Source organism: Phodopus roborovskii, unplaced genomic scaffold, assembly GCF_943737965.1.
Source record: "Phodopus roborovskii unplaced genomic scaffold, PHOROB, whole genome shotgun sequence".
NCBI classification, from domain to species: Eukaryota; Metazoa; Chordata; class Mammalia; order Rodentia; family Cricetidae; genus Phodopus; species Phodopus roborovskii.
Window position 1 is genome coordinate 17,390,327 of NW_026126410.1, and position 25,123 is coordinate 17,415,449.

The following is a 25,123-nucleotide window of genomic DNA, read 5'->3' on the forward strand; positions in this document are numbered from 1 at the left end:
TGTCAGGGATTGGTTGTGTGAGCAGTTCCTTTCCCACTCAGAAATATATTACGTATGAGTTGATGAATTTCAGCAAAATAAAGTTCACTAGCACCCTCCACCTTATAAAAGAACCTCCAAAAATGTGATTCCAAAGACAAATAGTACTTGGCTGTGCTATAACCTATGAACTGCATTAAAAATAATTTTAACCTCTCCAAATTAAAATATCCTTGTCCATAAGACGAGGATAATTCTATTATTAAAGGTTGAAATGTGTGTGTGTGTGTGTGTGTGTGCATGTGTTTGTGTGTGTGTAAACATTTTAAAGACACATAAAAATCCATATTATACTTCCTTTAATATTAGACATCATAAAAATTAGTATGTGATATTGTGTCTTAGTTACTATTTTGCATTATACTTCCTTTAATATTAGACATCATAAAAATTAGTATGTGATATTGTGTCTTAGTTACTATTTTGCTGTTGTGACAAAACACCATGAACAAGCCAGCTGACAGAAGCAAGGGTTTTTATTTGGGGCTTATAGCTCCAGAGGGTTAGAGTGCTATGGAGCAGGGGCAGTATTAGGTGGCAATGTCTAGAGCAGCAGCTGATACCTTACTTCTAGAACTCCAAACAGGAAGCTGAGACAAAACAACAGAAAAAGCACATAGCTTTTGAACCCTCAAAGTCCAACCCCAGCAACACACTTCCTCCAGCAAGGATACACCTCCTAAGCCTCCCCCAAACAGGGATAGCAACTAAAGATCAAATATTCAAATGTCAGAAACTATGGGGCACATTTATCATTCAAACCACCACATACTGTTACTGGAGATTTATATGATTATATGTATTATAATGTATAAACAAGATGTTCATAAAGGGTTAAATTAAGCCACAAGAAAAGTTTTCATACATGGCTAAGTATATTAACTCACATTTTCTTTAGAGGAGGGGAGAGGTCTAGTAGAACGAGGATATGTTCCAATACCTATAAAAATGTAATTTGATATATTCTCTCTTATTCAATATCCTATTGCTGTGAAGATACATGGTGCTACCATTGCAACTATGTAATTGGGGCTTGCTTATAGTTTCTGATGTTTAGTCCATTAACAACATGTCAGGGAGTATGGCAGCATGCAGGCAAACACCTTAGCTGTGAGTTCTACATCTGAATCTGAAGACAACAGGAAAAAACATTGGGTCTGGCTTGGGCTTTTGAAACCTCAAAGCCCATCCCTTAGTGGCACGCTCCCTCCAATAAGGCCATACTGACTACAACAAGTCCATATCCCTGTCCCTCTTAGGCAGTGCCATCCTTTGATGACCAAACATTCAAATATATGATCCTATGGAGGCCATTCTTATTCAAACCCTTATAATTTTATTCAGAAATTTTAGTATTTATACATATATGTGTATATATGCACATACATATGTTTTGCATGCATGTACATATAATATGTGACTGATATGTTTGTTGATTCAAGTGATTCATAGCTGTTACTATTTTATTCATGATTTTGAGAACAGGAAAAGTTATCAAAGAATGTATAGGACCCCTTCCATAAGTAACTTCTTGAAGCCCTCACTGGAAAGCTGTTTACCTTCCACAAAGCATATATACCTTCCACAAAGAAAGCCAGGTGGTGCTAGTTTCAAAGCCCAAACTTTTTTGCAGCAGTAGGGCAATGGGTCTCCCTCTATTCCAGATTCAGTGGATGGAAACTGGAGCTGCTGGTCTTCCTGGAGCACGTGCAATGCTGCTTATAGGAGATCAAGGACTCGGGAGTGTAACAACCCTGCTCCCCAGCAAGGAGGGCGACGCTGTGAGGGCCAGCAGAGGCAAGAGGAAGACTGTACATTCTCAATAATGGAAAATGTGTAAGGTCGGGTGACAGGGAACCAAGGATCACTGGTTAGCATTTGCCATTGTTAATTAAAAGAAAAAAAAACACTTAGAATTTTAATGTACCTACACAATGTACTATGAGGTACCAAAACGGCTGCTACACTTAGCTCACTAAGCATTGGGTTCTCTCTATCAGTATCTGCATATTATAAAGATGCAGAGTGGGCATATTACTTTAATAGATGCATATCTGTGTGTGTTCACACCCACATATTAATTTTTCCCTTTTAGTGGACAACCATGTATCAGTGACAATGAAGAAATGAAAGAGGTAGACATTGGTGAGAAAGAAGCAGATTTGGGGTGTCCTCAGCCTGCTCTCCCAGAAAATGGATTTATCTGGGTACGTATCCTGACCGTAACTTTTGGCTTAAAGTTAAAAAAAGAAAATTTGAAATGTATGTTTTCTTTTCATTGGAATTATTTTCCTACTTTAATAATATGTTGTCTCAAAGGCACAAAGGAATATCCAGGAATGCTGGAACACCCTTTTATCAGGAATTCCCTTGGGATACCCTCATGCCTGTTTGTTAGTCAAGGAAGAGCCAGGTGATATTTTCCTTTGTACCACTCAGCTCACAGAAGGCAGCAGACTTTGTGAGTAGGAAATGGAGCTTCAGTGCAGGATAGGTTTGGATGGACTTAACAGTCTGCAACTGAGACCTGGTTGTTTACTTCTGAGTCTGATAAAAACTAATGTCTATTGTCTAAGGCAGATTCTCCAAGAGATAAAAGAGATTTGGATATAACCATTGGAGGTGTTCAGCCTGTATGTCTTTTTAGGTTAGAAAGCTATAGATCCCTTGAGCAGTCAATACAAATCTAATTGTGTGTGTGTGTGTGTGTGTGTGTGTGTGTGTGTGTGTGTGTGTAATTTTGAAAATCATCACAAAAAGCAAGATCTCATCCATTTTGCATTTTAAACTAAATAAAAACCTTCACATTAATCTTTTTCCATTTATTATCAAAAGTCAATAACACAAATCTTTAAACCCACTCTCACAGATATCCATGGTGAATAGCAAAACTTGTATATCCTAATGTATTATGCCTAATGGTCTTAAGAGGAGGTATTTTTGGGTTTTTGTTTGTTTGTTTCTCTCTTTTTTTTTTTTTTTTGAGTTTTTAAAAAGTATTTATTTCTCATTTTACATATCGATCCCAGTTCCCACTCCCTCCCTCCTGCTCTCCCACCCTCTCATGCCCCCCCCGAACACCCTCCCTTCCCACCCCACCCCACCCCACTCCACAGGAAGTGTTATGCCTTCCAGGAGGGATCAACAAAATCTGTCAAGTCATTTGAAATAGGGACTAGGACTGCTCTCCTGTCTCTAATTTAAGGGAGTGTCCCTCCATGGGGGATGTGCCCCCAAAGTCCTTTTGACCAGGAATACATCCTGGTTCCACTATCAGAGGTCCCTTAGACTGCTCAGGGCTTCTAGCTGAGACCCATGTTCAAGGGGGGTCTGAGTCAGTCCCATGCTGGATTCCCAGCTATCATCTGGGGATCCATTAGCTCCTCCTTGTTCAGGTCAGCTGTCTCTATGTGTTTCTGCAGCCTGGTCTTGTCTTCCCTTTCTGCATCTGGATTCCAGTTCAGCTCAGTGTTTAGTTGTGGGTGTTTGCTTCTGTTTTTATCAGCTACTAGATGACAGCTCCATGATGGTGGATAAATTAGCCATTGAAATCATTATCAGGGAAGGGAATTTATGGTAGCTTTTCCACGGTTGCTCAAATTGTTAGTTGGAATCAGTCTTGTATGTCTCTGGACATTTCTCTAGGTTCAGTTTTCTTTTCAAACCTATAATGGCTCCCTCTTAATATCTCTCTCTCTCTCTCTCTCTCTCTCTCTCTCTCTCTGTCTTTCTCTCTCTCTCTCAATCTTCCTAGTCCCACATGTTTTCCTCTCCTCTCCTTCTCTTTCTCCTAGTTCCCTCTCCACTCACTGCCCCACCACTCCCCATGTGCTCTGGAGATCTTGTCCCTTTCCCCTTCTGTGAGGGACCTTATATGAATCTCTTAGAATCCTCTTGTATCCTAGTTTCTCTGGCAGTGTGAATTATAGGCTGGTGATCCTTTTCTTTAGGTCTAAAATCCAAATATGAGTGAGTACATACCATATTCCTCTTTTTGTGACTGGGTTACCTCATTCAAAATGGGTTCTTCAAGTTCCATCCACTTGCCTGTGAATTTCAAGATTCCATTATTATTTTTCCACACAGTAGTATTCCATTGTGTAGATGTACCACATCTTCTTTATCCATTCTTCAGTTGAGAGGCATCTAGGCTGCTTTCAGGTTCTCGCTATTACAAATGATGCTGCTATGAATATAGTCCAGCACATGTGTTTGTTGCATGGATGTGGATCATTTGGGTATATGCCTAAGAGGGGGATTGCCGGGTCCTGTGGTAAACTGATTCCCATTTTCCTGAGGAACCGCCATACTGATCTCCAAAATGGCTGTACAAGTTTGCACTCCCACTAGCAGTGGAGGAGTGTTCTCCTTTTTCCATATCCTCTCCTGCATAAGTTGTCATTGGTGTTTCAAATTTATCCATTCTGAAAGGAGTAAGATGGTATCTCAACGTTGTTTTGATTTGCATTTCCCTGATAGCTAATGATGTTGAGCACTTTCTTAAGTGTCTTTCAGCCATTTTGGATTCCTCTATTGAGAATTCTCTATTCAGTTCTGTACCCCATTTTTAATAGAGTTATTTGGTGGTTTGGTGACTAATTTCTTGAGTTCTTTGTATATTTTGGAGATCAGCCCTCTGTCGGATGTAGGAATGGTGAAGATCTTTTCCCAGTCTGTAGGCTGCCATTTGATCTTGTCAACTGTGTCCTTTGCCTCACAGAAGCTTCTCAGTATCTGTGCTACTGGTGTTATGTTCAGGAAGAGGTCTCCTGTACCAATTTGTTCAAGGGTACCTCCCAGTTTCTCTTCTAAGAGGTTCAGTGTGGCTGTATTTATGTTGATGTCTTTGATCCATTTGGACTTGTGTTTTGTGTATGGCGATAGACATGGGTCTATCTTCAGTCTTCTATACACCATCATTCAATTTTGCCAGCACCATTTGTTGAAGATGCTTTCCAAGGAAATATTTTTGAAGGAGGTAATTTTAACCAGTCTTCTTCCAGAGCAGAGGTCTTGGCCTCACCAATGCAATGGAGGGCATATTAAAACACAGACCAGCCACTTCTATGCCTGCAGTTTCTGATTCACTAGTTCTCAAGGGAGGCCCTGTCTCAGTTAGAGTTTCAATTGCTCTGAAAAGACACCATGGCCATGGCTGGAAGCATGGTGGCATGTAGGAGGACATGGTCCTGGAGAAAGAGCCCAGGGTTCTACATCCTGATTAGTGGGTAGCAGGAAGTTAACTATGAGCCACTGTGCCTAGTTCAACCTAGTGACACACTTCCTCCAACACAACCACACCAATTTCAGCAAGGCCACACTTCCTAATAGTGCCACTCCCTCTGAGCCTGTGGGGGCCATTTTCTTTCAAACCACCACAGGCCCCCAAAAGCCAATATCCACAAGCTCCCATTGAGTGCTAATGTTTCTGGGTTGAGAGTCACAGAGTGGAGACCAATCCTTTAGGACAGGTGTGAGGCTCAAGGTTATTACTTTAAAATATTAGATTTTACAACACAGCCACATTCATTTATTCACATTTTACCTTTGATTGCTTCCAGACAGTACTAAAAAACAAGAATAACTGTGACAGATGCCTTATGACCAACAACTGACTAACACAGGTCCTTTATAGAAAAACATTTTCTGGTTCCTGGTTTAGAACAGAGATGTCAAAATTATATATTGTCAGATCTATCTGCCTAAATAATGTTTAACATATTTATGCCAGCTGCATGCATGAACTATTAAAAATTTCTTGTTATTTAATTTTAAAAACCCCACAGAGGCTTTAAAGAGGAATTCATTATACTTATGGATTCTTTTATAAAATTAGATTATGTCTCTTACTCTATTCCCTGCTGCTGTAACCAAGTCCCACAAAGAAGAGCAATATATGTATTATAAAAAGGTAATTAAAACTGGTATGGTGAAGCTCATCTTTAATCCCACCACTCAGGAGGCACAGGCAAGTCAATCTATATGAGTTCAAAGCCAGCCTGGTGTACGTAGTGAAATACAGAACAGCCAGGGGTATGGAGTGAGATCCTGTCTCAAAACCCATAACCAGCAAACAACCAAAACAGTTGTTTAGCAGACAGTTGTGAAGTTTGAGCAGTTAAGCTCAATGATTACTATATAGAAGTTATTGCTTTATTAGGGAAATGGAGACAGAAGTTCAAAGCAATAACTTTTTTCAGGAGAAAAGCATGAATAAAATGTTTGCATCCATTAGCTGGTGAGATTGCTCAGTAGGTAAAAGTGCTTACTTTTCAAGCCTGGCCAAGTGCAGTCCCTGAAACGCACAGTAGAAAAATGGAACCAACTCCTAAATGTGGTTCATTGACTTCTACATAACAACTGTGGCATGCAAACACATATCATATGAGCACACACACACACCACTAATAAGTAAAATAATTTTTAAAGTGTGCAGTCAATAAAAAATCCAAATCATCAACATTTTTAACAGTTCACTTCCTTGAAAACAAAGATATATCAGTAAGGACCAACATAATAGTTTTTTGTTTGTTTGTTTATTTTGTTTAGACTGTTCTAGGATGTAGTGTGAACAAGTCATGAAAAAAGAATAATGCTGATCTTTTACCTTCTGTCATTTTCTCAAGTTTAGTGTTCTCCCTCCTGGTAAAGGAATAGAGTGCTCCTTTATCAACATCCCTAGAGAAGATGATGCTCTGCATAGTTTCAAAGACTACTAAGATTTCTGTAAGGGTGTGTGTGTGTGTGTGTGTGTGTGTGTATTGTGTGCATGCATGTGTGTGATTGTGTGTTCATGCCTCTATGCATGTGAGTGTGTGTGAGGTGTGCCTATGTGTGTGAGATGGGAAAGTTGTGAAGTTGCCACTTGTTTCAGTGTCAGAGCAGATAAATGTGATAGAAGCTAGAGAAAGCTTTGTTCAAGATGCTGCAGAGCTGAAATTTCAGTGCACCAGTGGAAGCTGAAGTTTGCATAGAAGGTGTTTTGCATGAGCTGGGTCTTTAGAGAAAGGCAGACAGAAGGTGGGTAGTACAGATGGAACAGCCAATGGAAGATGACATGAAGGCATGAACAGCAGAAGAGACAGGGAGGATCAAAGTAGGGTTGGTAGTTTTGTTTCTTTAGAACATGGGTTTTGTGAAAGGAAATGCCAGGAAGTGAGGACAGTTGCATGGGTTAGTTTAAATTAACAATTTAAATTAAGAAGTGCAAGACTTGTTTTTATCTTGAAATTTTTATTGAGCCTGCGTAAGGCAATGCTCTATCCATTGTCTGGGAAAGTATATAATGACTAATCAGTTGCTAGGAAATGAACAGATTTTAACTGGTTTCTAGTTCATTCATCTCAATAACAATGGCACATGTTTATAAGTGTAGGATCATCATGCAATGTATAACCATAACACAGAAAGCAGAACCCTTTCCTATTCTGGTAACACTAGGAATTTTTGTTCCTTTTCTCATTGCTGTGCCTCACTCGTGTTCAGGAAAACACATATATGGACAAAAATGAAAATGATTAAATCCTTGAAAGATTACTTTATAGAAGTAAGTCAGTGAGGAGGAAGGGCATATGATTGTTCAGGGTTCACATGGGAAAGTTGTGACTGAATAGGCAACAGCAAGCAAGGCTCATGTCCATGGTGAAAAGATCTTGAAGAGGCTTGCTCATCTTTCCAGGGACTAAGAAGCACACAGAGCCCAGGTATGTGAACTGACTATAATCTATGGGCCTGAACCCCAGGAACACACTTCTTTCCACTAGACTTCACTTCTTTAAGGTTTCAGAATATCCCATAACAGCACCATGATCTGGGGACGAAGAGTTCAAACATAAGAGACTACAAGGAATATTTCAGATTCAAACCATAGCAGACGGCATCACATACGCAGTTTTATTTGGTTGACTGTGTGTGTGTGTGTGTGTGTGTGTGTTGTATGTCTGTGTGCATATTTGTGCATATGTGTATATGAACATTTATAGAGGTGAGAGTTCAACTTTAAATGCCCTCCTCTATTGTTTTCCACTTCATTATTTTTGAGATAACATATCTCACTCAACCAGGATCTCATCAGTTGGCTAGACTTGGTGGCCAGCAAGCTCCAGAGACCCTGCTATCTCTGCCCACCACCAATGCAAGAGGTACAGATATGGGTTCCCATATCTGGATTTTACACTGGTGGTGAAATTCCAAACTAAGGTTCATGTGTTTACACAGCAAGCACTTAAGTACTTTAAGTCCCATGGAGCAAGATTTTTCATCTGTTTTTGGTTTTGTCCATGCTTTAGGAGTCTGAGGAGACTTGCTAACATCTCCACAGACCCAGCAAGTACACAAAGCTTGGGCAGAAAGTGAAACCCAGCTATAGTCTATAAGGCCTGCACACCAGCCCCATGTGGAACCCTGGCTGGACTTACATTCATAGAGGTCTACTACCTCTGCCTGTCAAGTGCTAGGATTAAAGGCAAGTACCATCATGTCCAAAAGGAACAGGATTTTTAAGTACAAAAAATATAATTTGTTTAGAGCAGAAAAATTAACTCAGAGAATGTACAGCTGAAAGATTATCTATGAACAAAGAGATTGAGGAGGAGGAATGGAAAGAATGTTTGGCCTGTGCTTATAAGTAGACACTTAAGAAGATGACATGAGTGAGTAGCTACAAAGAATATGCAATGGGCAGTATCCAGAAAGACCCTAAGATATTCAGAAGTAATAATTGATTATACTCATGATTTCTGCTTTTGGTTTTAATTCTAGAATGAAAAGAAACTGTACTCCATTGGGGAGGAAGTTGAAATTTCATGTCTTACTGGATTTAAAGCTGTTGGGTACCAGTACTTCAGATGCTTGCCAGACAGAACCTGGAGGCAAGGAGATGTCGAATGCCAACGTGAGAGTGGGGCAAGCATGATTCCCCTGCAGAATGAAGGAGCCCAATACAAATAGAGCAAACTCAGTTCGGTTCACTTTAATATTTTTTAGTAACTGTGCTAAAAAGACTTAGTGAAGCAGTAAATGGGGCTCATTTGCTTAAAGTCATATTTCAAAATACCAGATTTCAGCTCTCCTGCCCTTGCATATTAGCTTTGTGCACACAGCACTACAAAGTATGCCTCTAAAAAAGAAATTCATGGAACCAGAAAACTTATCTAACCACAGGAATCTGTCCTGGGTGATATAAAAACTGAAACAAAAGAATAAATCCCAGAAAAATAATACTCAGATTTGGGATTTTGTATGAGTTGCCATTATCTCCAAACCACTATTCTTTGGGGGAAGAGGGGAACACAATCAGAAAAGGCTAAAGAAACATGTGTTTCCTGTGGCTACCCACGCTGTAGGAAGGTAAAAACCAAGATTCAAACAAGACTCAAAACGGGACCTCAAGCACTTTATGGAATGACTTACATAGAATTGAGATCACTGTCAATTATAATCTCCTGGCACCTATTATTCAACAGGGTTGTAACTAGTATTAAGGAAAACACAAAAAGAAGATAGGAGGATGGTTTGGAAGATAGGAACACTTGCTAGTCAAGAAGAGGATCTAGGTTTGATTGCAAGAACCCTAGGGCAGCTCATAACCATATGTGTATAGAGTTTCAGTAGATCTGGCTCCCTCTTCTGACTCCTTAGGAACACACATGCATGCAAACATATCTACATAAAATAAAAATAAATATATCTTTAAAAAAAGAAAAAAAACACAAAGGGTATAAAAGTAAAATTATTTATTGAATAAGAAATGTTCAAAAGCTGTAATTCCTTGGCAAATAGACCTTGGCTGTCAGAACAAAGGGTTTTTTAGTGGTGTTTCTGAGAAGTTGGGGATCCAAATTTCACTGATTAAAGGGAGGTGCCACAGCTGAACAAACACAGTAAAGCTCGCTAACGTTACCTCTTTGGTCACATATCATCTGTCTATACTTGTTGACTCTTCTGTTCCACTGAATACATCTGATATATTGCTCTTCCTGCAGGGACCGAGTGCCTCAAGCCAGTTGTTCAGAATGTCCTGACAATCTCCCCATTTCAGAGAGTGTATAAGATTGGTGAATCCATTGAGCTGACTTGCCCCAAAGGCTCTGTTGTTGCTGGACCATCAAGGTACACTTGTGAGGGAGACTCCTGGACACCACCCATTTCAGATTCCCTGACCTGTGAAAAAGGTGAGCAGTGACTTGGGACTTGGGGTTCTCATAAAGTCTGGCTCCTCAGGATGGGAAATTCAGTGCACACAACATTGCTGCTTCTCAAGTAGATTTTAGGATGACGGGGATATGTATTTCACCCTGTGTCGATGATGAGGTAACACCTTACTAGCCAAGTGAATGTCTTTAAATTTTAGAGGGTGAGTTCAATTTCCCTTTCCAATAGAAAACTTTGTCATTTACAGATAGTCTAAGGAATGCAAGATCTGTCATCTAACAAGATCAGAATTTATAACTACTGAAATTTCAAATAGAGCACAATAAAAAGTGTGGAACATATAATTAGGCATTGTATTAATTAGCTACATCTGAAATTTCATAGTCCATCATTTGTATCTCCCTATATCTATCACCTTCTCTAAATGATGTGTTTCGGTGCTGGGTGGCATCCTTTTATAATTAACTGTCTAAGCCCTGTCTTCCTGATGTTGATGTTACAGAACGGGAAAGAAATCAGTGTCTGGTATTTGTTCAAAATGCTCCCAGCTAAAGAGGATTTTGAATATTTTTACTACAAAGAAATAGATCTGTTAAATTTGAATAGAACACTAATTTGTGCATGTACCAAAATGTCACATGGAACACCAAAAACAAACACATTTTATATATCGATTTTAAAAGTTTTTAGTCAATATAAAATTTTAAGAAACCTCCCTTGTGAATCCCGTGTTCCTGAAGCAATTGTTTTGAAGAGGAAAAAAAAAATATAGAAATATATTTGAAACAACTGACTACAGAACACTACTGAATTTTCAACTTATTTAAAAATGGATTTTGAAAATTATTTTTATTTAACTATTTAAAGCCTTTGTCTTAAGTATAAGTCCATTTTTCTTTATTTTGGCAGTTTACATTTATATGTTGAATCAATTTATATAATAACAAGGATAGCTGGATCTTTTAAATGTCTAATTACTTTTTGAAGAGAGAGGGTTGTGTGTGTGTGTGTTGTAAAGTCTATTTGTATATGCATGTTTTTGAGAGGGTTTGTGACAAGGGCATGGAAGAACAATTCTGTAGAAAACAGTGGTAACTCACCCATGTCAGTGCAAATATGCACAGTTGCAACCCACATCCCTCACCTCTTCTGACATCCATGCTACTTACCGTAGAAGAGCTACAGCCCTTCAAGTTTGTCTAACTTTTAGCCACATTTCACTAGATGGAATGAAGGCTCCAAAAGAATATAATGATAGAAAATAGAGTTAGCAGGAAAAAAATCTCACAGCTATTTTCAGTACTCAGTTGGATCTCTAACAAAATCCTCATTTCATCAAATCTTGTGCACAATAGGCTAAGTAAGAAACTATGAGCCAGATCCTATGTTCTGCTATGTCATTTAACAAATATTTGCATGTGGCTGTTTGCTCTTCCAACAATTAACTTGTTCACAAAAGCATTCTGGCCCTGTGGATGCTAATGAATCAGACTCAGCTCAAGGAAGTTTGGTTCATCCAACATGGTTGGGATGTCAGCTTTAGGCTAATGCAGCTATTCTAAACATCCCTCTGGGTAGCCTTCCCTAGAAACAGAGATAACCAAGATTATTCCTTACAGAGAATATACCCAAAGTATTAACGGCCTACTTTAGTACCTTTCCTTCATGTAGACTCTATTCAATTCTTCATCTTAGTTCAAGCATGTTTCTTTTGGAATCTTTCCTTACATTTCCCAGCTGAGATCAGTATGGTATATAGTCTCCTGAATCCAAGTTGTCAGTTTAAAGAACTGTGCCTACTTTCATTTACAAACCCATTGTTATACTATTTTATGCACATGAGATAAAAAGTCTTGAATGTAACTACTTTTCTCCAGTTCTGTGTCTGGTACCTTGACCCAAATTACTGTCACCTTTCCCCTGAATTATTAACAAATTCCTCTCTAGATTAATCAAAGAACCACTGTTGTTTCCTTCCTCTGTCTTCATTGATACCTTTCATCCCTCCCACCTCTCCTCACTCTTTTCCTCCTTCCCCTCCGTCTTTCTTTTTAGTTAGCCATAGAATCCTAGTACATAGAAGATATAAATGATTCCAGTTCGGCTCAGTGTTTAGCTGTGGGTGTCCACTTCTGTTTCCATCAGCTACTAGATGAGGGCTTTATGATGGTAGATACATTAGTTGTTGTTTTCATTATCAGGGAAGAGTATTTGTAGTAGCCTTTCCACTGTTGCTCAAATTGTTAGTTGGGGTCAGTCTTGTAGGTCTCTGGACATTTCTCTAGATTCAGTTTTCTCTTCAAACATCTCCCTCTTTTCTGGTCTCTCTCTCTCTCTTTCTCTCTCTCTCTCTCTTCTCTTCTTTTCACTTCTCTTGTCTACTCCTCCCCTGGTTCAATCTTCCTAGTCCCACGTGCTTTCTTCTTCTCCCCTTCTCTCCAGATGCAGAGAGAGAGGACAAGACCAGGCTACAGAAACACATAGAGACAGCTGACCTGAACAAGGAGAAGCTAATGGGCTCCCAGATTAATAGTTGGGGATCCAGCATTGGACAGACTCAGACCCCCTGAACATGGGTCTCAGTTAGAAGGCCTGGGCAGTCTAAGGGACCTAGGACAGTGGAACCAGGATGTATCACTGGTGCACAAAGGACTTTGGGAGCACATTCCCCATAGAGGGATAGTCCCTTAATCTAGAGGCAGGAGAGGCCTAGTCCCTATTCTAAATGACTTGACAGATTTAGATGACCCCTCCTGGAAGGCATGTAGAGTGGGAGGGGGTGGAAGGAAGGGTGGGAGGGAGACATGGGAGGGTGGGAAAGAGAAAAAGAGGGGAAAGGAGAGGGAGGGAAGGACAGAGGGAGGGAGAGGGAACTGGGATCAATATGTAAATAAAAATAATAACTAATAATAATAATAATAATAATAATAAAGAATAAGAAACCCTTAAAAAGAATATATAAATGAAGTGTATTACTCTTGTATGAAAATTGGACTTTCAAGCTACTAACCCTCCCACTTCCACCCACCCCCCCACACACACACCAAATTGCGAGATTCTCATAGTTAACACCCATAATGCTAGATCTCACAGATGTTATATTTGTTCTTGTCTTCTTTGGCCTCTCAACAGGTTTCAACTATATTGACTCTCTCCATTTTAGTTCCTACCTCCCTAGCTGGTTGTGCTGCCTTGTTTTTCACAGGTTCCTGCAAGAGCATTAAACAGTAGTCTCCTTAGACTAAGATTTGCCTCACCATCTCATGCTGCACTCTTGTGCTGGAGAATCATAGTCATACCCACAACCTTAATGATTTCCTCGAAGACTTGATGAATTTATCCTTAGCACAGATTTCTCTGTGAACTCTGAACAGGGATATCCAGATCCCTCAAAGTCTATTTGTCTGGGTAGGCTGAGGGTACCATAAACTCAACATGGGCAGAAACAGCTCTGATTTGTCATCTTCCCATTCCTGAAATCAACCATCTTCTGATACTTTCCCTTTCAGAAGAGACCCCGGTGCCTCTTCTCTTGTGTACATTAGACACTAAGAAATAAGCTTGAGTCTCATTATAACTTAACACAATATTGACAGAATTTATTTTAACACACACACATACACACACACACACTGTTTGCCTACTTCATTCTCGCTTGTCACATACACATATAAAATACTTAATTTTAATTTTTTTATCTTACATACCAACCACAGTTCCCCCCTCCCACCCCTCCCCCCCCCCAGCCTACTCCCATCCACCCCTCCATAAGGGTAAGGCCTCCCTGGGAAGTTAACAAAGCCTGGCACATTAAGTTGACACAGGACCAAGCCCCTCCCCCACTGTACCAAGGCTGAGCATGGCATCCTACCATAGAGAATGGGCCCCACAAAGCCAACTCATGCACCAGGGACAGATCCTGGTCCCACTGCCTGGGCCCTTCCCCAAAAAGACCAAGCCATATAATTGTTGCCCACATGCAGAGGGCCCAGCTTTGTCCCATAGAAGCTCCACAACTGTGGTTTAGATAGAGTTCATGAGTCCCCATGAGCTTGGTTCAGCTTTCTCTATAGATTTCCCCATCATGGTCTTAACCCCCACCCCTTGCTCATGTAATCCCTCCTCTCTCTCTTCAACTGGAGTCCTGGAACTGGGCCTGGATACACACTTATAATTTATCTACTTCTCTCTTCTTTCATATCTGCACCCTTGTTCTAAATTACCATCTCTTTTGTACCTGAGTCACTATAATAACACCATAGCCCTCTTCTCTTGACCTAAACCTCTCCAAAACTATTTTTTCACTAAAGTCAGAGCTTACCTCTTTTTCAAAATCCTAACCTGCTGTTGCCACATGCTTCCTTGCTTAAAACCCATCAAGGTTGTACTGCTTAGAAAATAAAGGGGGATAGACTGATTAGACACCTTAATTTCCATCACATACCACATCCAGGACTTCATCTTGTTTTGTGTTTTTGTTTTTCTGCACTCAGCCACAATGGCCTTCTCTCAGTTCCAGGAAAGTCACATGGTGTCTCATTTTGAATATTTTCATGCATGACGTTCCCTCTACTTCTGACATCTTCTCATCCTTGCCATCTCTCTCTCTCTCTCTCTCTCTCTCTCTCTCTCACTCACACACACACACACACACACACACACAAACACACACACACACACACACACACACACACACACTTCACTGTTCATAACCTTCCTGGTAACAGCAATTTTTCTGAGTGCATGCTTTCTCTTTAATATCACTGATATTGTTAGCAATTCTCTCCATATAATACTGCTTGTTTGATCACCATCTGTCAGCCCCCATTCGGTAAAGGACGTGAGACACAGTTTGCTCAGTCCAGTCTCAGATCCTAGCAAAGTGCTAAAAACATCATGAATGACCCATAAGCATCTGAAAGACAGATGAACAAAACTCTCATCATTTCCATATTTATTTTTGTTTTACTTTTCTGAGCTCAATAGCAATGTTAGGCTGGAAATTAACAAAGGAGGTGAGCTGGAAAGGACATTTCAGATGGAATATTTCATGACAAGTTATTTAGAGCAGCCACAATGAGTGATCTAACCCGGAGATAAATGAGAACCCTTCACCCCTGCCTGCTCTCCCGAATGTAAGCTTGTCACTTAAAACCCTCGAGGACACTGTTCTCCCTCTTCTCTTCTGTTTCAGATAATGTCCTGACAAAATCAAAGGACCTTTGTCAGCCAGGACAAAAACAATCGGGATCCACGTGTATATGTATGTCTCCAGAAGAAGACTGTAGGTATGAAACATTCTGGGGTGTGTCTGCAAATGGAGGAAACCAGTCTAGCAGCCAGTCTGATGAGGAAGCTGACAGTGACATACAAATACAGAACATTAATTTTCACATAACTGAAACTCTTATGTCCAGTTGAATTTCTATTTTGAAGCAAGCCCTTTTTAATTATTTTATTTTTGAGGTTAAAAAAGAATTATGCCATTTCCCCCTTCACTTTCCCAACTCAAATATCCTTCCTGGGAGGAAGTTATTTAAATTATGTCTCAGCCTAACTCCTGAAGTATATGTTGCTTTTATATATTTAAGCAGTCTAATCTTTCTGTTAAAACCCTCAAACTTGAATACATCATAGCCTTCCCTTCCTTACTGAATATAGTTAAGGTAGTCACTCCTTACTTTAACTTACCATTAATTTAAAGAAAGTGTTAAGTATGTACTACACACCACACCACACCCCCACACACACACAAACACACAAACACACACGCTATACACTACACACCACACATACCACACACCACATACTACACATACACATCATACACACACACACACACACACACACATCACCATACCGCACATCACATCATACACACATACCATACACACCATACAATACCATGCATCACACACCACACCACCACCACCACCCCACACACACACAAAGAGAGGCAGACAGAAAGACAGACAAACCACACCACACACACACACACACACGCACACACACACTCACACACACACACACAAAGAGAGAGATAGACAGACAGAGAAACCACACACCACACACTTGCTGATGATTTGTTTCATGTTGAGCAGAAAGAAAAACTAGATGTCCCCGTTTGTGGAACTGTTTGGAAAAGATTAGGAGGTGTGGTATTGCAACTTCTTTTATTGTTTTATTAAAAAATAAAATTCATGAGTTAAATATTAGGGAATAAACCTGGGAGATCTACTGAGTGACAAAGAAGCAGTCCTGACCGTCTCTCCATCTTTCCAGATAGATCAGGCCATGCATCTCTTTGGGCCCCTCATTATTCCTCCTGTGTGTCCCTCTATAGTCCACTTGAACCAGCTGAATGTGGACTTCCCCCTCCAGATCTCCACCCTTCGAACCAGGGTCTGAATATTTTGCCAGTCTGGGAGCAACAACACAAACAAATCTCTGACAACAATGTGGTCTTATTGAGGGAGCTTTGTTACTGCATTTGGGCTTTAAGAACTAAAAAATCCACACCGTTTCCAATTAGCTGTCTCTCTGCTTCATGAATGTGGATCAAGATGTAAGCAAGCTCTCTGCTACTTCTCCAACACAATGCTTACCTGCCTGATGCCATGCTCCCCACGATGGTGGCCATGGACTCTAACCCTCTGGACCAGTTAGTCCCAAATTAAACATTTCATTTATAAACTTTTTCTCATGGTGTTTTATCACAGCAGTAGAAAAATAACTAAGGTATGGGTCTATCCTCCCTTTTGATGTTTTCCCACCTTTAAGATTCTTCTTTCATGGTCTAAGATTACTTTGCTAGAACAAGAAGGAAGACTACAAATAGAAACATTCTTGTTTTGGTTAGTTCTCCTTTCCTGGAAGACTCATCTCTTGCTTCATCTTGCTCATTTTCTCAGAGTCAAATTAGATTCAGTTCCTGAGATAGTAACAGAACACATGTTGCAGAGGAAGTCAACAAACTAGGCACAGTATGAATGTGTCACCTTTAACACTCATTAGCTCCCAGATTCTCCTGTACAAATGAGGACAAACACTTGTAAATGATCAGTCCCCATTGTTTGGGAGAGCAGAGTGGGCCTTTTTCTCTATAATCCCACCATATACATGAGCACAAAGGTGGCTCACCTTGTTCTCCTCAGAAGATGCTCTCTGGAAACTACTAGAAGCATCCATATTGTCGTTTTAACAGAGGAAGCTTCTTCCTGTGTTCTGTGCAGCACCAAATCTTAAACATATACACTACCCCTGGAGAGGCCATCACAACTGTGCTATTCTTTCCAGCCCTTCCTCTACCCATCATTTCTCCTCATAAGGAGTGAAGGTGTTGAGAGTGTTTAGTCCATGGCTTATTTCTTCTGAACAGAGAAAGAAGACTTTTCTTCTAGGGAATAAGGCCTATTATCTGGACATAACTTTGCATACTGTTTCACTGACTGTTAACTCTAAAGCACACATCACAGAAAGAACTCAGATTGAACTAATTGAAAAGATCTATGCTCTCAGCCAAGGGAAAACTGATCTCATATTACATTCGTGTAGCAGAATAGATGAAGTGAGTGAGTCAAGGAATGACTTAAAGCCTCATGTTCTGAAGCATACTACAAACACATTTAAAACATTGTACAGTGATGGAGATACTGTGCAGCAGCAATAGATTAGTTATTTAGAGTTCCAAAGAGATACAGACCCTGAGCTACATAGATCAGGGTAAGCAAAAGAAAGAATGCAATACTGGTGGGTTGTAGCAAAAAAAAATTAAAAGTTTAGAGAGTTGATTTATATAATAGCCAGATATTAAAGAGGGGCTTAAGGATGGGAAAATAAAACAGGACAGTTGGTTGAAGTTAATCATAGAAAATTCTGGCTTTCAATTGTTTGGATGTAAGCATGAATTCAGTTGCAAGCAATGCCAAGATTAAGATGGAAGTTCAAAAATATGAGTCTCATAAAAAACACAAGGTGAAATTAGGGGGCGAGGTAGTAGGAGAGAAATTGACAGTGAAATTTTAAAAAGAAAAATAAATAATAAATTAGTGAAGAAAACTTGAGTGGCAAGTCATTAAACTGGCTATATATCATATTATATCATATTTTTCCCTGCCCTCACATGTAACCCTTGATTTCATTCTTTGAATAGCAATTATTCAGAAGACCTTTGTATATTTGATGTGGGATCCAGCCAATACTTCACTTCATCTGCTTGCAAATTTTTGGCTCAAAAATGTTTAAACAAGAACCAGTTCCATTTTGTACATGCTGGTCCTTGCCAAGAAGGTCCCCAGCTAGAATGGGGTCTTGAGAGACTAAAACTCGCATTGAATAGCACAAGGAAAGTGTCCTGTGGATATGACACCTGCTATGACTGGGAAAAATGCTCAGGTAAGCTACTGTGGTAAACATATACTAGAAATGCTTTAACTCACATTCTACTCACATGGCATGGTATAGTTCCTCCACATTTATACATCATATTTCTAGAATAACCTGACTTTAATCAAAATTTATTTATTTTTATTGAAATTGTAATTATCTAAACAAAGAGGGCAAAAGGTAACTAACCACAAATTAAAAGTAACTATCTTATTAATTCAGATGTGTATCTTTTTTTTTCCCCCTGTGCTTACATAGTCAGTGTTATCCTTAGATTCCAATAAGAGGAATACTTTGCTGTCTAGCTTCAAGCAACCCTTGCCATACCCCACTTGAAGGGTCTTCCTGAGAATTATCTGATTTTCCCTATTGTTTCAGACTCAGTTGTGCCAACTGTGCTATATAGAAAAGATTGAGTTTCAATATGGATACTGATTGATGAAACTTTTCCCTTAAAGTTCTTTATTTCCTCTACTAGTGACTGGGACTTGCAGGACTAGCAATCAGACATTCTGGGCCCAAATTCAGGGTTCCACTGAACTCCCGTTCTGTTTTCCCCTCATGGAACAATCATTGATCATCTACTGCTTCTCTTCTTTGCCTGACCTAGAAGGTCAACTAGATCTCCACATAAAGCACCATGACCCATGTGTACAATGTCATTTCTGTTCTTTCTAATTCTCAGAGCATAGCCTAGTGAGTAAATAATTCACAAAGGACTATTTGCTCAAAATTGCTTGAAAGTGAACTACCAAAATAGTATTGACATTCTCATTTGGATCACTATTTATAAAGACAGACAAATCTATTTAAAAAATTGCTCTGGTGCCTTACACATCTCAGGTATATGCATGCGATATACATACATAAAAGATAAATTGGGAATATATTACATATGGCATTTTATAAATTGATGTATTCATTTAATATAACATGATATAAATGTAACTTTTTCCATGTCCTGATATTATTGTCACAAATTTTAATGTTCACAAAGTCTGTGCAAATATTAACTATGATTTATTTATCCAATGTTTAATTAGTTTAACTTTCCCCTGATATTATAAACAGTGCTATGACAGATAAATTTATCACAAAGGGTTCTATTAATCGAAAATTAGTTATTTAACATGTGACTTAGAAAGTGAAACTTATAGGTAAATAATAGTTAATGATGTCTTCATTTATACATTGACAATTCTTTACAATATACTTTTATCAGATTCTTCTTTTTCCCCCAAAACCCTCCCAAATTCTCTCCTTAAATATTATTTTTAAAGTATAAAATGTTAACTGATACAATGTATTAACCTACTTTTCAGAAATATTTTTATGATAATATATTCCACTTTATCACATATGCTATTCAGCTGCTTCTATCCGGTCCCAAGACTTGAGGTTGTTACTCCATTATAACCTGACAATTTATCCTTAAGGAGTGGCATTTCATTCCCATTCCCCTTAAGTGGATTGCTGTTGGTATCGCTTGTGTGAGCTGACAGGAAGCAGAGACTTCCAAAATAACATCTGCCTCTGAACTAGGCAGTTTCATATAATTTACAAAAATTGTTAGAGATTAGGATTTAACAGAACTCAGATAGGCATCTAGATTTCCCTTATGACACATTTTCAAGAAAGGTATCTGAAACTTGGGAATAAAGACAAAGCAGCCTTACAGATTAAAGCCAGGATTTCTAAATCTTCTTCGAATCCTCCATGACAGCGCCCCTTACCAGCAGGAAGTAGTTTGGAAAGAACAACACCCAAATTCCCAAATATTGTCTATAAATGTTTGTTTTCATTTAAATGGACTTTGTTCTATAAAATAAATTTAAAAAATAAAAAATAAAAGGTTAACTAAGGAAAAAAAAAGTACACAGTCAAATCCTGTGAAGTTGTTCCATCTAAAACCACCTTGTATTCCTAAACATCCATTTTTAGGTCCCAGCTGAGAGAAGAAGAAAATGTCCTACTCAAGTCCACACTCCTTCTGATCAGTTTAAAACTAATAAAAATCATCTTCTTTGGCAGACCACAAGATGTTCCCATAAGAGAGGGAAGATGTGGATTCACACAGCACAGGCTATCTGGTTTTACCCTCACTCAGGAGAATAAAATACCCAAGTCTTTAACCTCCACACCAATTCTGAACAAGGCAGTTCCACATAAGAGACAGAAAACAGAGGCTACTTCATACATCACCCAGGGCTAGTCACTATAAAATCTCTTATAGAAAAAACTTTAGATTCCATATTTTAGTTGTTTGGCCAACAACATTAATCATCTGGCATCTCTCTCAGAAATGGCATTTTGTGATAGAAAAGAGCTACAAATATTATGTAGAATCCTTTCTATATTTAAATATAGCCATTGTCAAAGAGAATTATAGTACATGGATATTATTGTCAAAAATATAGAGAAAGCCACGCATGGGAGCTCTAACCTGCAATCCTAGGACTTGAAAGTCTGGTGCAGGAGGATTTCATGAGTTCAAGACCAAGCAGGATTACAAGGTGATTTCCAGGCCAGGCTGGGTTAAAGCATGAGTCTGTCTCAAAATTCCTTCTACAAAAAATAAAAGGGATTTGGACAGCTGGGTGATGGCTTTTGAAATGGCCTCTGACTTTACTGGATAAGTTGAGATTTGGGGAGGTATTTTAGCATTATCTCTCTGACTTTATTCCTTGCAATGAGGTCTTTGAAGAATTCTTCCTTTAAAAAGATTTTGTTTTACTATATTTTCCATAAAACATTCTCTTCCAATCTGTAAGACTTAAAAATAATTGCTGCAATACAACTTCATCAAAATATCTGCTTTATTAGTACCCCCACACAAACTATCTGCTTTATCTAGTACCCACCAACTCTACTAACACAAGTTCATTTTTAAAAGAAATACCAAATACTTAATTAGTGTTGCTCAAATTAATCGAATGTTTTGGGGCTAATAAAGCTTATAAGCATTTATTAACAAAAAAAAGGTTTGCTTATATAGTTTAAAAAATTTGGTTCTGCACATAGTCAGGCAACTAAAAGCACCCTTTTCTAAAGAAATGATTGGCTTCAGACAGTTTTATTTTATATTTTTATTTATTCTTTGATAATTTTGTACACTGATACAGTGTCTTTCATCATATCCAAGTCAAACTTCCCTCTCCCACTCCCCTTAGCCATACTCCAAGTATTTCCCCCTCCTGCCTCCATATCTCCTTTTCTTCCTCATCATCCTTGTCACCCTCCATGGCCCACTAAGTGCAGCTACTGGCTCTGCAGGGATGTGGGCCCATCCATCTGCACATGGCAGCCCACCAACAGCCACATTCAACCAGAAAATTGATTCCTTCTCCCCAGGCAGGCATCAGTCACCAATAGCTCCTCATCTCAGGATCTGCTCTCCCTTTTCACTGGCTTGTTTCATGCAGATCTTATGCAGTTACCAAGGCTGTCTTAGGTTCATGAGTGCAATGGCCACATTGTTTTCAGAAGGCAGCATTTCACAGCATCTCTCCCATCCTCCAGCTCTTACATCCTTTCCATCCTCTCTCCTTTGATGTTCCCTGAGCCTTCTGTGTGGGTGAGGCAACATAAATGCCCTATTTAGTGCTGAGAATGCAACAGTTTCTTATTCTCAGCACTTTAACCAGCTATTACTCTCCCCAATGACTGACTGCCCCATGGCAAAAGAGGCTTCTCAGAAAAGACTGAAAACAGCACTAATCTACTGGTATAAATGTAAAGATTTAGAAAGCAGTTTGGCAATAAGTCCACTTAACAGAACAGCAGCAGGGACATCCCACATGCGTGCACACGCGCGCACGCGCACACACACACACACACACACACACACACACACACACACACAGAGCTCCTAGAGCCTATGAACTTCCTCGCTATGGACTTTTAACCAGTCTTAGGTACCAGGCATAAAATGCCTCCTGTGGATTAGGCATCAAATGCAATTAGAAAATAGCCAATTCTGCCTCTGCCAGTCTTTAACTCATGATCAAATGTCTGCATCACAGTAAATAATGCTGGGAGTCACACCATCAAAAGGTATGAACAAATGCATTTACAAAGAAAGAGAATTTAGAGATGTATTTTATACCCAAGCCACTTGCTGCAAGTTGTAGTCCTAGTATTATTAAGTTGAATTGGTCTATCTTGCTTAAACTATGTTCAAGATTGCACTGGGCTCTCTGCTTCTCCTTTTCTTCCCTATTTAAAATGAAATTATAAAAAAATTTAAAATAGTCTAAAGTGGAATATCAAAGAAGCAAGATGTTCTCTCTTCAGAACTTAAGAAATGGCTCCCTTAGGGGACCTATTTTTATGGATATTAAATATTCTTTCTGAATTACAAAAATACCCATTACCAACAAACCAGCCAACAGGAAGGGGAAATTCATTCAGCAAAAACCCATTTAACATCCCACCTATGGAAGTTCCTCTACAGTCTGGTGAGGGGGCTGAACATAAGGGACTCTTTGTTCTCCTCAGATTGATCACAACCCCTGCAGAACTTACATTAAACAATTCTTTCTTTATGCAATATTTTAATTAAATTTTTTTTTCAATTTTATTATTTTTTCTTATTTTACACATCAATCCCAGTTCCCTCTCCCTCCCTCCCATGCCTCCCCGACCCCCCTCCCATCCCATTTCCCACACACACACACTGCTAACTTAACAGATTTTGATGATCCCTCCTGGAAGGCATCATGTTAACCAATTCTTGCCTGACTCGTTTCAACACAAAGTAGTGTGATAAGAACTGTAAGACAGAGATGAGTCTTCTGACCTGGATTTCATAAGCATGGAAGTGTGAGAACTGAGCACTGACAGATTTCTTCCTAGACATGGTGGGAGTGGCCCTTAGGTGCTGAAAATAAACAGGTTTGGTACCTGCAAGTCATGATACACGGGGGGGGGGGGGGAGAGAGAGAGAGAGAGAGAGAGGTGATAGCACCTTTTCAAGACCTGAGAGAACTGGTTTGCTTAGACAATGTAGAACAATCCCTTGGTCTTCTTTCTCCAACTCCATCCTTCTGACAATAAAGAAGATTTTCCCACTACCCTTACCTTCTCCAATTGACTGCAGATTAGATAAAACAGGCAAGTTCCAAGCACAACAAGACACTCTGCCTCTGTAAGATAAGTTAGAGAGCAATCCAGGAAAATACCTGGTGGCAACACACACACACACACACATAAACACACACACATTAAAACAGAAGATGATTGCATGAACACAGGATTTGTATGAACTATGCAGTGACTAGATGCCTCAAAAACTGGCTCTCATGGGAGAATCACCCAAATTAACTGCTTATTAAATTACAGACCACAGATACAACCAAGTAGTATTCTAGTATGAAATAAGTAAATACGACATAGAGTTACATTAGATGAGCATGGGGGCCATTCATTAAAATACTCGCCCCTCCTATTTATTATTTGGTTAGAGGCAAACTCTGAGTTTAGTTTATTCATCTGTAGAACTGGTACAGGGCAGGTCATAGACTTGTAAGGATTCAATAAAGTATAAATGTATTGTATTGTTTCAGAGTTCATGTCCAATAAATAATAACTGTAATGTTATATAAGAACAGGACACATCACAAACCTTGTATAAATGGCTCAATAGAATGAGTGAGAGAAAAAGCTCAAATCCTGACTAGCTGTAGGTTATGAGGAACAGAAGGGATCAACAATGGCCCAGTTCTGGAATATTATTAACTTAGGAGGGCACTCTGCTGTCTCAAATTATCATCTATCCATCCATCTTAGTTTGGAATGTCACCTTAGTTTCAGCTTTCTCTTCATTGACAAAAAGGAACTCAGTACTACAGGAAAGGCTTAAATAAAACCAAGCCACAATGGACCATCTGAGATGACTCACACTGTCTCTTTCATTGCAGCCCACACTTCCAATTGTGTCTGCCTGTTGCCCCCACAGTGCTCCAAGGATGGAAACCAACTCTACTGTGTCATAATGGGATCCTCAACACGTGCGAAAAGAGTAAACATCTGTACAGTGGGAGCTGTGAGGTGTGCAAACAGGAAGGTGGAAATACTGACCCCTGGGAGGTGTTTGGATTAGCATTGTTGCTGATAAGTTCAAAACAGTGCCTCCAAAAGCAGGGATGGGCACAAGGACAGGAATTGGGGAAAGTGAATGGATGTAACCAGAGGATAAAGACACTTATATCCAGGGATGCCATGATAAAATTTTTTTTACTTTGTATGATAACCTAAAAGGTAATTTTTAAAAACATTATATGAAGAGAAAACTGGCATGGACATAAATTATTGGACAAAATTATTTTGTGCTGTCTTTATATCACTACCCTCCCACCAACTCCCATTTGATCACCCCTATCTAATTCTAGTATATGTTGTCCTGTGTCTTACTTCTGAGTTGAAACATCCATATGTTTAAAAACATGCTAAATCATCTTTTTTTCTATTTTATATAACCAAGTCCATTTAAATGAAAACAAACATTTATGGACAATATTTGGGAATTTAGGCGTTGTTCTTTCCAAAC

The 25,123-nt window shown here is 39.2% G+C and overlaps 1 protein-coding gene across 1 annotated transcript in view; it reads left to right on the plus strand.

Moving 5' to 3' along the window:
* The window catches only part of C6 (complement C6), a 66,063-nt gene extending 41,178 nt beyond the window's left edge, over window positions 1–24,885 (plus strand). The window contains exons 11-17 of the mRNA XM_051182490.1: window positions 1,704–1,875; window positions 2,135–2,246; window positions 8,800–8,932; window positions 10,023–10,211; window positions 15,386–15,479; window positions 18,344–18,585; window positions 24,495–24,885. Of these exons, the coding sequence (XP_051038447.1) occupies window positions 1,704–1,875; window positions 2,135–2,246; window positions 8,800–8,932; window positions 10,023–10,211; window positions 15,386–15,479; window positions 18,344–18,585; window positions 24,495–24,676 (1,124 nt within the window). The 3' untranslated portion in view covers window positions 24,677–24,885. The remainder of the gene's footprint in view (window positions 1–1,703; window positions 1,876–2,134; window positions 2,247–8,799; window positions 8,933–10,022; window positions 10,212–15,385; window positions 15,480–18,343; window positions 18,586–24,494) is intronic.
* The last annotated feature ends 238 nt before the right edge of the window (window positions 24,886–25,123 follow it).